Source organism: Meles meles, chromosome 10, assembly GCF_922984935.1.
Source record: "Meles meles chromosome 10, mMelMel3.1 paternal haplotype, whole genome shotgun sequence".
Classification (NCBI taxonomy): domain Eukaryota; kingdom Metazoa; phylum Chordata; class Mammalia; order Carnivora; family Mustelidae; genus Meles; species Meles meles.
The window spans coordinates 89,459,830-89,476,712 of NC_060075.1; the positions used below are offsets into that span (position 1 = coordinate 89,459,830).

The following is a 16,883-nucleotide window of genomic DNA, read 5'->3' on the forward strand; positions in this document are numbered from 1 at the left end:
CCACCTGCCTGCCTCTCTGCCTACTTGTGATCTCTCTCTGTCAAATAAATAAATAAAATGTTTTTAAAAGTAAATAAATAATCTCTACACCCAACATGGGCCTTGAACTCACAATCCCATGGTCAAGAGTTGCGTATTCTACTGATTGAGCCCGCCAGGTGTCCCTTCTTAATTTTGTTTGTACTAGGGGCGCCTGGGTGTCTCAGTGGGTTAACGCCTCTGCCTTTGGCTCAGATCATGATCCCAGGGTCCTGGGATCGAGCCCCGCATCGGGCTCTCTGCTCAGTGGGGAGCCTGCTTCCCTTCCTTTCTCTCTGACTACCTCTCTGCCTACTTGGGATCTCTGTCAAATAAATAAATAAAATCTTTTAAAAAAGAATAATAATTTTGTTTATACTATAGTCTGTCCAGAACAACAACAAAAATAGTGGTAATAGTATGATCATCCTTATTTATTTTTCTCCTGACTCTAAATGAAATGCTTCTGGTATTTTCCCAATAAATATGACACTGGCTTTTCATTTGAGATTTTCATATTTTGTCATGTTACAGTATTTTTATATTGTTATGACAACTTGCATCTCTACTTTAGTAAAAAGGGTTTTTGGCTTTTTGTTTTTTTAGAAATAATCTAACATGGGGCACCTGGGTGGCTCAGTCAACTGACTATACCTTCAGCTCGGGTCATGATCTCAGGCTCCTGGGATCAAGCCCCTGGTCAGAGCTCCCTGATCAGCAAGAGCCTGCTTCTCCCTCTCCCTCTGTCCCTCCCCCTGCTTATGCTTTCTGTCAATAATAAACTCTTAAAAAAAAAAAAAAAGACTCTAACATGGTCGAAAACAATGCAGCAATTAAAATTCATCTATTTTAACCATTCATTTTATTAAGATTCTCCAATTCGGGCCATTTCGGTTGTTCACAATTTTTCAAAATCACAAATAATGCTGTACGGTACCTCGTTGTGCATAAGATGGTTTTTGACTTTCTCTAAGTTCAGATTTCCTCTGAAAAGACATCTACTCTGAGAACAACAACAAAGGGTGTTTGTGCTTCACCTCGGGGAACAATACACCTGACGCTCTGGACTGATTTTCAGCCCTAGTCCTGGAGCTCATTCCTGCTGTCAGGAGCCATGTTCTGGCTTTGGCCTGAAAATGCAGGCGCTGGATGGGCGTGTGCGTCTGGCTGTGAAGCCTGAGCCCAGGACTAGCACGGAAGGCCGAGCTCTGCCCCAGAGTGCCCGGTCCACACACCCAAAGCAGCTCGTCACGGAAGCCGCCCTGCACAGTGTGTGCCTCCGCCCGGCTGAAGTCCCAACATCCCAGGAAGAACTGACAAGCAAACTTTGTCATATCCTTAGTTAAAAACATGCTGTCTACTGAGTCCAACTGTTTAAAAATCATCTATATAATACCAGCTTGCTAATTCATCTCACAGAACTTTTTCTTTGCTGAAAATTTCCCTATGCTTCCTGAAGATACGCAATCATCTCTTTGCTGCATATCAATCAGTTTGTTTCCCAGCTCAACATGTGCAAAAGCAGCCTGACCAAATTTCTTGAGGGAAAAAAATCTGTCACTGCACCATTAATTAATATAAAACATAGGAAGCTAGAGAGAGAAACTGGGAAATGGGCAAAGCTCCCAGTCCAGTACCCTTCCTCACCACATCTAATCCGAGGACCAAACAGCATAAAGCAAGGCTCGTGCGGCCTTGGGCCAGCGGCAGGTCCAAGAGGAAAGGACACCAGGTCCTTATCTGCATACATATGCAGACAGTGGTGGGACCACAGGGCATAAATTAGTCCAGGACTTACATCCCAAGGAGTTTAGGAAGCAGAGATCAGGAGGAACGGAGGGGAACAAGGACGACAGAACTCCTCTTTGGTCATAACTGCTGTTGTAGAAGCAAACAGGATACTTAAGAGGGAAGAAGTAATCAGGCACTTGGCAGCTCTGGCGAGATTCTGCAGAGTACTCCCTGGAAGCCATGGGAGTACCTGACAACTCCGGTGTTTTCTCTCTTTGAGATAAAATTAATATAACCTAAAATTTATCACTTTAACCATTATAAAGTATAAAATTCAGCAGTTTTTAGTATATTCACAGTGTTGTGCAACTGTTACCACTATATAATCCAAGAACATTTCCATCGCCCCCCAAAAAACCCTACACCTATTAATCCATTCCCTCTCCCGGTAGCCCCTAGCAACCACCCATGTGCTCTGTCTCTATACGTTTCTGTATTACGGACATTTCACATAAAACGTAATCGTATATGTGGCCTTTTTTGTCTGACTTATTTAGCATCATGTTTTTATGATTGATCCATGTTGAGTGCCTGGGTGGCTCAGTGGGTTAAGCATCTGCCTTCAGCTCAGGTCATGATCAGAGGGTCCTGGGATCAAGCCCTGCGTCTGTCCCGGGTGCGGGGAGGGGGGGGGGTCCCTGCTCAGCAGGGAGCCTGCTTCTCCCTCTGCCCCTCCCCCGACTCATGCTTGCTCTCTCAAATAAATAAATAAAATCTTAAAAAAAGGTTCCTCCATATTGTAATATGTATCAGTACTTCATTTCTTTACATGGCTGAAGCATACTCCATTACCTCTGCCTGAATACACAATAGACACATATTTTTGAACCCCACTAGCACAGCAGAAAGCAAGAGGTATACTCATTCTTATAGAATGGGTGTTCCCTGAGCAGAGGTGGAATGGGGTTGACAGTATCTTCATGATATTGCTCACAGTTTTAATTTTGATGATCTTGGATAGAGCTCTACAGTTTTAAATTCATAGCGAATTCTGTGACTAACTTGGGACTACTAAAAATCTCACTTTTAAACATCAGGAGCCAACCTAAGCAACACGTTGCACAAAAAGCCTTTATTAACAAAGCCAGCGAAACACTGGCCCAGGCTCAGAAAGGAGACTGGCAGGAAGAGACAGGAAAAGAAACAAATCATTCTGAATGGGGCTGTTCCTGCTGGAGATCCTGTTAAAATTACGAGGTGGCTGGAGAGTTACATGAAGCTGAAAAGAAATGCTGCTTATTCCTAGGAATGGGCGATTCAGCAATAATCAAGACCCCCATGTGGCAGAGTAGGGTTATCCTGTGTACCCGTTCTCACGGGAAAGGCCACCCTGCCCGGCCCCGGGTATCCACTAAGCCAACGAAGGGTGTCGCCTGCATCCGCGAGATAAGTGCTATGTGCCTTCCAAAGGCCAACACTTAGGTGTCTAATGTAGTTTCTTACTTAGTCAACAGGAAGATGAGAAAAGCAGCAAAAGGCTCCAAAGACAAAGCGGCATTGTGATCAAGTGTGACACCTGGTGGCTGACCAAGAAGAGAAAGAAATACCTTCACTCCAAATATTCAAAGATTTCACATCATATAACCCAATATAAAATAATGAGATGCTTTTTTTGACCCTCAGATTAGTAAAGGATTAAAAAAAACCCCAGAAAACCATAACACGTGTTAGGGAGGATTCTGGGGAAGCAGAATAAAGGTGTAAATGGTACCACCTTTCCACAGGGTAATTAGGCTTTGCTGTGAAAAGAAACTGTAGAGGGGCGCCTGGGTGGCTCAGTGGGTTAAAGCCTCTGCTTTGGGCTCAGGTCACGATCCCAGAGTCCTGGGATCAAGCCCCGCATTGGGCCCTCTGCTTGGCAAGGAGCCTGCTTCCCTACCTTTCTCTCTGCCTGCCTCTCTGCCTATTTGTGATCTCTGTCTGTCCAATAAATAAATAAAATCTTAAAAAAAAAAAAAAGAAGCCGTAGAGTTTCATATTCCCTTTAAGTCAGAATTCTGTTACTAAGTTTGTTTGGTTTTGTTTTTTAAGATTTTATTTCTTTGAGAGAGAGAAAGTGCACAAGCAGGGGGAGCAGCAGAGAGAGGGAGAAGCAGACTCTCTGCAGATCAGGAAGCCTGACACAGGGCTCGATCCCAGTACCCCACAATCATGACCTGAGCTGTAGGCAGATGCTTAACCCACTGAGCCACCCAGGCGCCCTTCTCTGCTAAGTTTATCTTAATGAAGTTTTCACAGATGTGTGCCAAGATTTAGCTACCAATATGTCTCTCATGGAATTGCTTATAATAGCAAGAAATGGGAAACAATGTCAACATCAGTAATTAGAATTTGCCATATTTTACATATCTTTTGCTATGTACTAAAAGGGAAAGAGGTACATCGTTTACTGTTCACAAGAACACATTTTATATAAATATTTTGGTTCACAGGGGAAAAAGAAGTCCCCCACAAAAAACACACCAACTGTGAACAAGGCAATCTCTGAAGGAGTACAATTATGGCAGAACTTTCATTTTCCACCTCGTTCCTTCTGGGAGGAAAATAAAACAACTAACGTACTTACTTAATTTTTAAAAGATATTATTTTTAAGTAATCTCCACACCCAGCATGAGGCTCAAACTCACAACCCGGAGATTAAGAGTCACACGCTCTACTGACTAAGCCAGCCAGTCGCTTGTGAACTTATTATGTTTTTTTAAAATTTATATATCTGACAGAGAGAGAGAGATCACAAATAGGCAGAGAGGTGGTGGGGGGGGCAGGCTCCCCGCTGAGCAGAGAGTCTGATGCAGGGCTCGATCCCAGGACCCTGAGATCACGACCTGAGTTGAAGGCGGAGGCCCAACCCACTGAGCTACCCAGGCACCCCTACTATGATTTTTTTAAACTTATTTTTTAATTTTGGTGAAAAAATTTGCAGAACCAGCCAGACAGCATAGGAGTTGACTACAATGATAGTTTAGGTACAGAGGACAGAAACACCAGAGTCCTCAAGCCACTGCTACTCCCCCTGACCCGTCAGGGTTTCTGGCTAGCCCAGTGGCCCCACTACCGGCATACGCAGTTTCAAATCTTCCCACTCTTTTCAAGTTCCCTCCCCTACTCCTGCCCCCTGCACTCTTAGCAGATGACTCCACATTCTGCATCACAGGATGAAAAAGAACAGGCCACCATGTAGGAACATTTTTAGGTGTCTCCTGCTGCTCTTTCAAACATGTCAAGATTCCCACAAACCTTAGTGGAGTCACAGAGAGATGTTCTTACTTTGCTTTTCATGACTACATCACGCCTCCCTCCCGAGGTCAAGGAGGAAAAGGGTGCAAAACCATTAGGATGCAGCCAGATGCTTAAACCCGACACCATTTCATGTGAATCAGAATAGTCGTGGGAAAGCAGCAGACTATAGAGGACCGTGGAGTAAAGAGGAGAGGCCGCCTCAAATTCTTTATGAAAAGGTAAGGTAGTTACAAATAAATATACCTATTTAAGTGGGGACAGCAAGCACAGATGACTTCATTTATCATTACAGTATAAGTAACGTGTGGTAAACTGTACATATTCAAAATGTACAAAATCTACCACGTGGATAAGCCCATGAAACCATTACTACATTCAAGATAGTGAACACACCCATAACCCTCAGAAGTTTCCTCCTGCCCCTTTATTTCTCCCTCCCACCACTCCTTACCTTGGGGCAGGGGGCGGTGATGGGGGGGTGGGGTGGGTGTGTGTGTGTGTGTGTGTGTGTGTGTGTGTGTGACTGACTTCACAAGGCTATAAATTCATCATCTCCCCTTTCTTTCACTCAACTGGCTGGGTTCAGAGTCCCCAGGACAGAGCAATGGCCACGATCTCCAGGGTCACCTGCCTGCTCCAGTCACAACCCTTCCTTACTCCTGCCTCTCCACACAGTGCCCTCCGTTTAGATCATGGCCAAGTCCAAGATCCTCACCACGACCTGCAGGGTCTGAGGACCTTGATTTCTCACTATCTCCCAGAAGACTAAAGTCACCTGCCAAGTACCAAATGTGTAGTGCTCCCCAAATCCTTTCCAGTGTCCTTTCACAAGGTATTTTTTTGGTTCAAACAAGCAACCCTAAACAAAACAAAACAAAAAAACAACAAGCAACCCTAGACCCTCTGCAGCCCCAGAAAACTCCTACTCATCCTTCTAGAATCTAGACCAGTGGTTCTCAAGCCCAGGTGGACTCTGCCCTTCAAGGGACATTTGGCAAAGTCTGGAGACATTTTTGGTTGTCACAACTGAAGGGTGGGAGGAAGCTGCTGACATCCAATGGGTAGAGCCCAGGGTTGCCACTAAATGCCCTACAATGCACAGGACGCCCCCACAATGAAGAATTATCCATTCCAAAATGTCACTGGTGAAGGCGGACATGCCTTGATTAGATTAAACTAGAGCATCCCGTTTTCAGTGAAACTGGCCTGCCCTAACACCCCCACATTTATCTCACTGTGTGATAAGCTCTGATTTACTTGCCTGTCTGCTCCATTAAATTGTAATTGCTTTAAATGCACAGACCATCGAGTCCCACATCGGGCTCTCCGCTCAGTGGAGAGCCTGCTTCCCTTCCTCTCTCTCTGCCTGCCTCTCTTGTGATTTCTCTCTGTCAAATAAATAAATAAAATCTTAAAAAAAAAAAAAAAAAAAGCACAGACCATCTTTTCATCTGTATATCCCCAGTGTGTAACAAAAGATTCACTGTTTTGTAATTAAATTTTAAGTAACTTACATTTAATAATGAATGAACAAAAAAGGACAGAAAGAAAGAAGCACTTATTCTCTTGACTCTACCACAAAAATCCTTTAAAAATCACACAAACAATACCTGTATGCTCCTAAAAACATTAGGAAATACAGATAAGCAAGAAGAAAAAGGAATAAAACTGATTTTTCGAATAGGAAGAGGCACCATTTAGAGAGAGGAGAGGGGCGCCTGGGTGGCTCAGTCGGTTAAGCGTCTGACTCTTGATTTCAGGTCATGATCTCAGGTGGTGAGGTCAAGCCATGCATCAGGCTTGTGCTCAGTGTGGAGCCTGCTTTCTCTCTCCCTCTGTTCCCTCCTCCCTATGCTTTCTCTCTCTCTCAAATAAATCTCTCAAAAAAGAAAAGAAAAAGAAGAGAGAAACCTCCTCACGGTGAATTTGAGGATGGTGGCACCAGGGATTTTGCAGAACGAATCCTGACATGTACTTGGTACTTACTTGAGAACAGCAATCTCTTGAACGGTTATGGCCCTTTTATCTTTGGTTCCCATGTAGGAGAATATGTTTGGTTTGACCCTGGTAAGACAAAAACAAAACCATATGAAGTTGCACATCATTAGAAAATCGTATTTCTCATTTAAGACACAAAGTAAAATAAAATGGTACCAGAATAGAAGAGTAAGGAGAAACTCGATTTTTAAATGTACCCAGCGGGGGCACCAGGGTGGCTCAGGGGGTTAATAAGCCTCTGCCTTCGGCTCAGGTCATGATCTCAGGGTCCTGGGACCGAGCCCCACATCAGGCTCTCTGCTTGGTGCGGAGCTTGCTCCCCACCCCGCGCCTGCCTCCCTGCCTACTTGTCATCTCTCTCTCTCTGTCAAATAAACAAATACATCTTTAAAAAATTAAAAAATAAAATGTACCCAGGAAACGGTATGCAAGCTAAGGAAGTAAATGATGCCTGGACAGCAACCTTCTTAGCAGGGCTTGACTTAGAATGTTTGTGGCTATGAGTGAAAAAAACGTGCCATCGCAAGACTTTGCTAGCCAGTCACCAAAAGGAAACAATGCACTTCCTATCGACCGTAGGCCTTTCTTTAGATGACATGGCAGTGAAGTAAAGAGGAATTCATTCTAGATACGTAACATACCACTCTGGAAATTTTATTATCTTCAGTTTTTAAAAAGTTAATAATACAGTTTCCATAAATTCATGGTATTTCTTTACATAAAAAAGCTGAACACTGTAATAGGGATCTGAATAGTTGTGATATGAAGATGTAACTAAGCCAGTTAACGATTAAGTATTTTATAGAAACTGCTCCACGTGAAAAGGAAAAGGACAGGACAAACTGCTTGAATTCTGCGCGCTCTCCAACTGCCCATGTCAGAGGAAGTCCCTCTGCAATGGTGTATCCTCGAAGGCTCAGGGACAGACAGACCCCACCGACTCTCTCCCAGAGAGCAAGCAACAAGAGCAAAATAATGTCCCTTGTAGGGTACGGCACCCTCCTGGCTGGAATACAGCCTTACTGGCCCTGACCCCAGTACCTCAGAATGTAGCTGCCCTTGGACAGGGCCTTTAAAGAGGTGGTTCGGTTAGAATGAGGCTGCTGGGGGGCCCTTATCCAATCTGTTCCAGCAGGAAGAGAAAATCTGGACAGACTCCGGGACACACACACAGAGAAGGTGTCCATCTATAAGCCACGGAGAGGCCTCAAGAAAAAACCCAAACCTGGCAACACCTTGATCCTGGGACCCCCAGTCTCCTGAGCTGTTACTGAAGCCCCCCAGTCTGTGACAGTTTGGTATGGTGGCCCCAGTGGACGGACACACTGTGCACCATGTTTAAACTGGGTTAAATGTGTGTCAGAAAGTAAACTTCCAGTGCACACAGACTGGCTGCAGTGCCTGTATCCACAACTGAAAAACAATTCTTCGGCTCCTGGCCGATCCTCAGAGACTCAAACCTGCTCTATCTGCATTCCCAGGAGGAAATCTGACTGGTCTCAAGCGTTCGATCAAGTCCATCTCCAAGAATTAAAGAGTTTACAGTATAGTTAAGCAAACCCCTGCAAACACATCAAAGCGCAGGCTTTCCAGGAAGCAAGTTACTTTTTATTTTCAACTGGATGGGCTAGTATGATAACTATTTACTTACAGAATTTCCATCTTGAGTCATTAGCAGTATGCACGAAGGTAAAAAAGTAAATAAATAATTCACCTACTGCCTAAGGAAACCGTAACTGGAGGGCACACTTGCTATCTGTTTGCTTATTTTCCTGCTTGTTTTTCATTAGCATTGGAAGAAGAAAATAAATTCCTGTGTTGTCATTTTGTGTCCACACAAGAACGAGATACTAACCGTAAGTATTTGGACAGCACATTAATAGCATCCATGGTGTCTTTGTTTTCCTTGTACAGTACAAAGTGGCAGTAACTTCCCCTAGATTTTGGCCAAGAATGTTTTCTTGGATCTTAAAAACAAAAAAATTAAATGTTATACAGACCATAACAAAAATGCTCTAAACGTAAGCTTTAGCTTATAAAACCTACAAGCTCATTTTTTGCTAGAGAGCCTCTGAGTGAGAAATCCGATCTAGTCTGACAAGAAATACAGGTTAAGCGGTTACAGCTGTGTGGACTATAGGTATGACACTTCCTGTGACTGGAGACTCCACATTCACAATCAAAAGCTGAAAGGCAGGTTGTGCGACAAATGAGTACGACTAACCAGCCATACTCACACAGAGCAACCCCTCACACAGAGGGGTCCCCACTCCCCATGTGCGTTTACTTCACAAGCGCATATCTTCTTGGTGGGTAACTGGCTTTCTGGAACACACACGGTCCAGAGGGAAAGAGAACTCCCCTTGGAATCTACACGCCCTTCCTCATATCCCAAGCCGGGAGTTCACACATATATGCCTCAGCAAGGATGGGGACAAAGCTTGTGAGGAGGTGCCTCAGTGACACGTTCAAGCTTTCCAAAGGCCACTTCCTTCACAAAAGTTGAGTTAATCCTAGGTGGTTTACAAACGCTTACCTGGCAGAGAGCACGGCTGGCATTCAAAACGTAATGGTCATTATTCATTGGGAAAAGGAAACTCTAAAAATTAAGCCAGGTTAAATGTTAATTTTCAATGTGAACTTCTGAACTATAGTTGTTTTGATTATTTAACTTTCTGAAAAGGGACCAATATGCCCAGGCCTTGGAAAACATTTAAAAATGTTCTTTTAAATGTACTATCATCAGAGACGTATTTTTAAATTATTAGAATTTAAACTCTGATTGTGAAAAATCAACATAGTTTGGGAAAAACAGGTAAGCCACAACCCCACTTCCAGACGCTGTACAATGATGTTCCCAAGTCTTGAGCGACACACAGCAGCAAATGTCATCTGCACAAATCTAATTCACTTGATTTCTACAACTTTGTGAAAGAAAAACTGTGGAAAAAGTATTCCATACAATCCTTAGAGTCTTCTCCTTTTAAAAATGTTCCTTTGTCTTTGTCCCTAAAAATAATCCTTTAGCATGAACTCGTGAATCTGTCCTCTTCAGAGACGTAAGAAACTTCTGGTACTGAAGTTGCTGGTACATTCGGCAAAAAATGCACTCTTGGTACGTTAGTATCAAGTATCAAGTATCAAGGCAAAAAGCACTCTTGGTACGTTAGTGATTTACACTACAACGTAAACAACAAATGAATCAATGGATCATCTTGCAAAACCGCCACAGCTTGCATGCTCAGAGAACTGCTTTCCCTTTCTGATAAATGTGAAGGTGAGTCTCTTCTGTCTTGGACAACAAAAATATTACAAGTATTTCTTTGGCTCTTCATGGGAATTCTTCGCAACTCATCCTCAGAAAATTGTGAATAAGAGTATTATTTTTGGCTTTCCATCCAGCTCACCAGTTAACCAAAATTGTCTTCTACTTAGCACTTGGGAGAAAAATCATTGGCATTTCATTTTCTCTACATGAAACACCAACCGCTCTTACCTGCTGCAGTTCTGACCTCTGTCCAAATGCACAGCATAAAGAGCACAAGAGAGCAATGTTTAATTTATAGTAATATTAAAGTGCTTTAGAGGTGAACATGCAAATGATCGCATGGAAATTTCCTACCAAGGACTGCTACAGTACCTGGTAGTTATGTGGTGGGTTAACAGCCATTCAGACGTTAACAATGGAATGTCACAGAGGCAAACAGTGAATGAGGAGAGAACTCACCTATAGGTACCAGCCTCCCTGTCTCAGCCTCCTCACAAGGGCAGGTCTGTTCATCCTCAAAGCTGCACTGTCCGTACCCACGGGACGCAGCGTAAGGTTTACCACTGAATACAGTGTGTTGTCTACCCAACACTAGTGTTACAAGGCATGTTAACTGGAATTTAAATAAAAGTTTAAAAAAAAAAAAGAAAAAGAACTAATGCAAAATGCTGCTCCATCTAGAGATTTGTTTTCACAAAGTGCTACTTGTGATTATCTTTTGGTTGGTGACACTGCATGTAATTATTGTTTTGCTTTGTGTTTTTCCATGCTTTATGGTTTCTGGCATTGAGTTATAAAGATTTTTTTATTCAATAAAGATTTGAGAAATCCTTACAGAAAACAGCTCCTGAAATGATAAATTTGAAGGGATGTAAGATGATTTTAGAGACTTCTCTATTTAATGCAATGTTCAGACCTTTTTGTATCATTGTCTGACAAGTCATCTATTGTAAAAGACGTATTTGAGACAACTGGGGAAAAAACTGAATGCGCACTGGGTATTGGATATTAATAAATTATTGTTGGTTATGTAGGGTATGATAATGGTTTGGGGTTTTAGTCCTTAGCTGCTAAATACACACTGAAGTATTTATGAGTGAAATGAAGTGCTGCAGAGAATTTTCTTTAGAACACTTCACAAGAAAAATGAGCAGGAGGAAAAGATCAAGCAAAAACAACAGAATGTGAACAATCCTGAAGGTGGTTGGTGGGTCCACAGTGGTTCAATATATACCACACTCTGTGCCTGTTTGAAAATATTCATAATAAAAAGTCGAAGAAACCTTGTGGTCAGAAATGATGCAGTGGAACTGTATGCGTCCTTAATGACCCCCTCAGGACCCCTTCCCCTTCCCACTCAACTATAATGGCGAGAAATGAATGAGGCCACAAGGCTCAAAAACTTAATGCTACTATACCCTAAGAGAAACCATGACAACCGAGCATGAGTTTTGGCTCACAAGCATGCATCTTTTATTAGCAAATCCAAGCACTGCACATGCATACCATTATCTCCTCTGTCACTAACATACGAGGATTCTTTTTCTAGGCGCACTCAGTATACAAAATAGTAAGCATATGCATTAATTAACTGGGAATATTTTGAATAATGGAAAAATCAGCAAGACTCAACTTATTCTGGGTGAATGGGACTTTCTAAAACTCCAAATCCTTGGAATGCTAAGGAGCATGTATGTAGCTTTATAATTTAAGAGAATTAAAAATAACTTTCAGACTTTTTTGAGACACACGGATTTAAAAGATGGAATGCAAAGAATTCTCAGGCTGAGATCACAGAAAGCAACCTTCTGATGGTCTGATAGGGCAGCGCCAGTCCAGTAGAAATAGAAACCAGGGAGAAAAAGAAACCACATTCGGGAAGGGCCAGGTATGGAGCACAGAGATCCCCATGAATAAGGAAGGAAAAATGGAGCTCTAGAAAGATGACATGATGGGGTAGCATGCAGAACATTCTTTCCTTCTTATTCAAGGCCATTTCCAGGACTGCATCGCTGCGCACTGACCTTCCAGCTGCCTCAGGATCCTGTCCCACCTGCTATCACTCTCCCCCCAGAATTTCTGCCCACTCTCTCCACTGGCTCTTTCAAGACGCCCAGGACTCTTCCATTTTAAAAGTCAAACTTGCATCCCCCTCAACCATGCTGCCCTCCTTTCTCCTTCTCTTCACAGCTTATTTTTTTTAAATTTATTTATTCAAGTAATCTCTACACCCCAGGTGGGGCTCAAACTTACACCTGCGAAATCAAGAGCCACGCACACCTCTGAATGAGCCAGCAGGGCGCCCCTCTTTACAGCTTATTTCAAACAGCATTCCGTACTGGTGCCTTCCAGCTCAGCCGACGGTGTCAACTGGTTTCCAACCCTCTTCTACTCGAGCTTCTACGGCAAACGCCCCAATGATATCAATGTGGCTACAAACTGACAGATCTATTTCAGAGTGCTTATCTTGCTGGACCAACCTGTAGTGTTTTCCACTGCTAAGCACTTTGGTTCTTGGCATTCCCTCTTCCTGTCGATTCCACAATACCAGCCTCTCCCGGGGAGTTTCCTTTTTATCTGTCTGGCCCTTTCTCTGGAGTCTCTGTGGATTCCTTTATCTGGGTGGGTATCCCTGCTGGGACCCATTCCTTTCAGAAGGTATGCAGGAACCTCTACATATCATGTGGCAAATTTTTTTTCTTATTTTTTACTTAAGTCTTTTAAAAAAGATGTTCTTAGAGGCATTTGGAATATATGATCTATCTGAAAATACATATTAGTTTACCTGACTACATGGCTTATAATAATTACATAATATTTTCAGAAAATACCATTAGGCATGGTTTGGCAGGTGAATGCCCTATCAGACTGGATTCATAAACAACATAGCATCAGAGGTAAAACAGCTGGTAATCTGTGGTGTCTGAACACCATGATGCGGAATCCACTGTGTCTATGTTTTAGGATGCATGGTCTTTTAGGTGAGAATTTGGCAATCTGCTCAGTAACGCATGTAACAATTAATATCAGGATATGGTAGGAAAGGAGCACTAAAAACACTATAAACTTAGCTTTGCAATGAAGCTCTAAAAGCTAATTTATTCACATGCTAGTGAAGGAAGTTCAAAACATTAAGTTATCAATTGGTACTGGACTCTATTTGCAGGGGCATGAAGGGTGGTCTCTGGATCCCAGCACTCCTGACTTTTCCAACGGTCTTTAACTAAGGCACTCTCACTGGTGGGGAGTTGGATCTCGAAGAGATGAACACAGGCCCTCCAGTGTCTGTCTGGGGCTATGAGGAGGTGGGCGAGAATGGCTCAGACCTCTAGTCCACTTTGACCAAACGCCAAGACAACTCAAGCTCAAGAGGTTTAGAACTCCATGCAGGTGAACGATCCAATCTGACCTGCCTGAATGCTTCCTCGAGTGAGAATTTCCTGTTTTACTGAAGATGTGCAAGGGAAAAAGCGAAGGTGGTTCAGGTCCTACAGAGCTCAGCATCTCACCTAAAAAATCTTAAGGAAATTTCTTATTTGGAAAAAAAGGAAGGTGGGTATGGCTTAGGCGTAGAGAATGTGGCTAAAGACAGAATGTGAAAGATCTGGTGCCACTCACTTGAGGGGAAAGGGTGGGAAGACTCTCAGGGCCACCATGAAGTGCAAATAAACGCCCTAACTCCCCTACCTGCAGGCCACAAAGGCCAGCATCCTCTAGGAAAGAAAGATAATTTCCAAGCAGCAGCCAGTCAAAACAATCCAGGTTTTGCTAACCTGCTTCCTCATGACCACACTCAGCAGAATCAAGACCTTGCCTTTAAAAGGGGGCTGCTGCCCAACATGGGGATTGCCTCTCTACAAGGAACGGCTCACTAGCAGCCATGCTCAGCCCGGGCTTCTTGAGAGAACAGGAGCCTGAGTGCACCACGGCACCCTCTCTACATCCAGGACAGTAACCAGCCATTTGCCAATCTTGGGAGAAGGCAAAAAAAAAATTCACTCAAATCACTTTCCATTGGGATTAATGCTCCTGAACAGCTCTGGCTGGAGAACCATTTTATACTGTGACTCAGACATCAAAGAAATGTGCAGCAAGCAAGACATCAGCATATGGCTTGAGGAGTCCCCTCAGCTGTTCCAGAACACATAATCTCATTTCCTTTGCAGTGTCCACTGAGAAGTGGCCTCCAATGTCCACCTTCTCCTCCCACCTGCTCGAGATTTCTCATTTCTGTGTCACTATCCAGACATACTGAACCAACTACATTATCTTTTTTTCAGGCACAGCTGAACCTTATTTCTGTGCCCATTTTTCTTATAATGGCCTCATTTCTCTAGATTCATAGTTACAAACAATTAAGCCTTCACTCACTCATAGCATTAACCTGAGAGAAGACTGACAAAGCACCAACTGTGTGAGCAGTCTTTTGTTACACAGTCTTCGAGTTTTGCTCTGACAAATATATCTAGAAATAACTCTCCCCTAATAGAAGCCATCAAGGGCAGGGGACAAGGGTGAGGAAATATCTTTTTCCCCACTGTCATTTTCACTAGAATTTTGTCCGCTGATTTGGCAGACGACCTATTTTTTCTTAAGGACAGAGAAATTTTCATGGCTATAGAAAACATATTAGACTTGTTTCAAGTGAATGATATACAACAAAAGATGAGCACGGGCAAAGGGGTGCTTTCCCATATATTCCATGGTTTTTTATGTATGAGTGAAAAAACTCACAGTTGGAAAGCAGCAGGCCTTCCGATATAGGGGTTTGGCAGAAAATATGCCACTGGGATTTGGGGTTCACTGAAAGCTTTCTTTTCTCCATTAAGGCACGGAATGAGCAATACCCTTCCATTTTCTTCTTGAATTACCGCTGAGCCCATTCTGCTCCTCAGGGAACGTATCAAATTCCTAGCACTGTCTCTTCGGCACCACTATAACTATAGCAAATCCTGACTCCCAAAAGAGACCCAGTGCTCCCGACCAGACACATTCTACAGGGCTGCTCTGTGAACGTGAAAGCTATTATCCACCTTCTCTGAAAGAGTGACACGGCCAATATCCTCTCCTGCCCACCAGCCAAGTAGCCCTGAAACATGAGCAGTTAAGAGCAGGAGGAGCAGGATGGTCCCCCGACAGCACAAATGCCAGGTCACTCACACACTTACTTGCCAGAGCCTTTTTCCCAGCTGCATGGTAGGCTACAATATATTTCTTCCCCTCTCTGTCCTCCGTTTTTGTCTCTAATCCTGGAAACAGAGATTTAATCGCCTGATGGATGACGGTTCTTTTCTCTTTGGTGTCCTCAATAACCTATTAAAAACAGAAATACCGTGACTACTGATTTAACAAATATCAAACAGGGAGATAACACTAATGAGTCAGTAAAAACACGAGTCATGTTATCAACCGTGCGAAGTAACAGAGTCCGTGGGTAGGACTGCAGGATCTCCCAGAGCTCCGTAACGCTGCTCATCTTACGAGCCTGTTTACTGAGCGTGACTGCCCCAGGTACAGTACCAAGAACTTCGCAGTCATCGGCTTATTTAATCCCCATCATCTCCTCACCATGCCACCCCTACACCTGCTCGGAGAGAAGGAAAACGGAGCTGACAGAAGTGAAGGAATGTGTCCCAGCTCACAGCTGGAGGAAGGCGGCGCCAGATGTGAAATCCAGGCTGTGAGACTCCGAAGGCGCCCATCACAGACACTGCTGCTCAGGGACTCAGGGCTTCCAGATGGCGATGTCAGCAAGCTGGGCCTTTGGGGGATCACACACTCAACTCCCTGGAACGCTCCAATCTACAACTGCCCCACAATGAGCCCTATTTTAGATTATTTTATAATGATGTTCTAGCACATTTGTTCATAATAAAAAATAAAATCAACATCAAGAAAATGTAAACTTGTTAGTTAATAGAACCATTGTTCAGGGGTGCCTGGGTGGCACACTAGGTTGAGCGTCTGACTCTCGATTTCAGCTCAGGTCATGATTCTCAGGGTCATGGGATCAAGCCCCGCGTTGGGCTCCAGCTCTGCAGTGGGTGTGGAGTCTGCCTAAGATTCTCTCTCTGCCCCTGGCCCCTGCTGCACACATGTTCCCTTTTAAAAAAAAATACAAAACTGTAGTTCACTTTCTGAATGTGTCTCACACTAAGAAATACATTTCATATCTGGATTCAACCACCAGAAATATGTATGTTATATGCCTTACTAAAGACCTAAAATTTTTTTTACAAAAACAGTATTTATCCTTTATGTGTACAATACACCGTTATTTTCTGTTTTATCGTATTGCATTCACACAGATCTCAGTTAAGTTCTACTAAACTGATTCCATGATCCACTGAGGACTGCAACCTGCAAGCGAAGAACACCAGGATACACTAAACTACTTGCTAAACTTAGTAATATTTTCATAAAATTAAAAATGTAAAAGAAAACAAACTACATTTTAATTACAGACATGTGACATTTTCATATTAAAAATGAGTCTAGATCTGGTATTAACTGAGCACTGAGCTGGAATCAAACTTTGTGCAGATGACTGAACACATAGTTAGACTT

The 16,883-nt window shown here is 43.2% G+C and overlaps 1 protein-coding gene across 2 annotated transcripts in view; it reads right to left on the bottom strand.

The window, feature by feature from the left end:
* PUS7 (pseudouridine synthase 7) overlaps positions 1-16,883 on the bottom strand; it is a 60,176-nt gene that overhangs the window by 27,429 nt on the left and 15,864 nt on the right. The window contains exons 5-8 of one of the 2 annotated variants that reach the window (XM_046021553.1): positions 15,485-15,629; positions 10,545-10,562; positions 8,904-9,015; positions 7,037-7,114 (exon numbers count right to left, since the gene is read on the bottom strand). In XM_046021553.1, coding sequence (XP_045877509.1) covers positions 7,037-7,114; positions 8,904-9,015; positions 10,545-10,562; positions 15,485-15,629 — 353 coding nt within the window. The remainder of the gene's footprint in view (positions 1-7,036; positions 7,115-8,903; positions 9,016-10,544; positions 10,563-15,484; positions 15,630-16,883) is intronic. The other variant, XM_046021554.1, reaches the window with a different exon arrangement.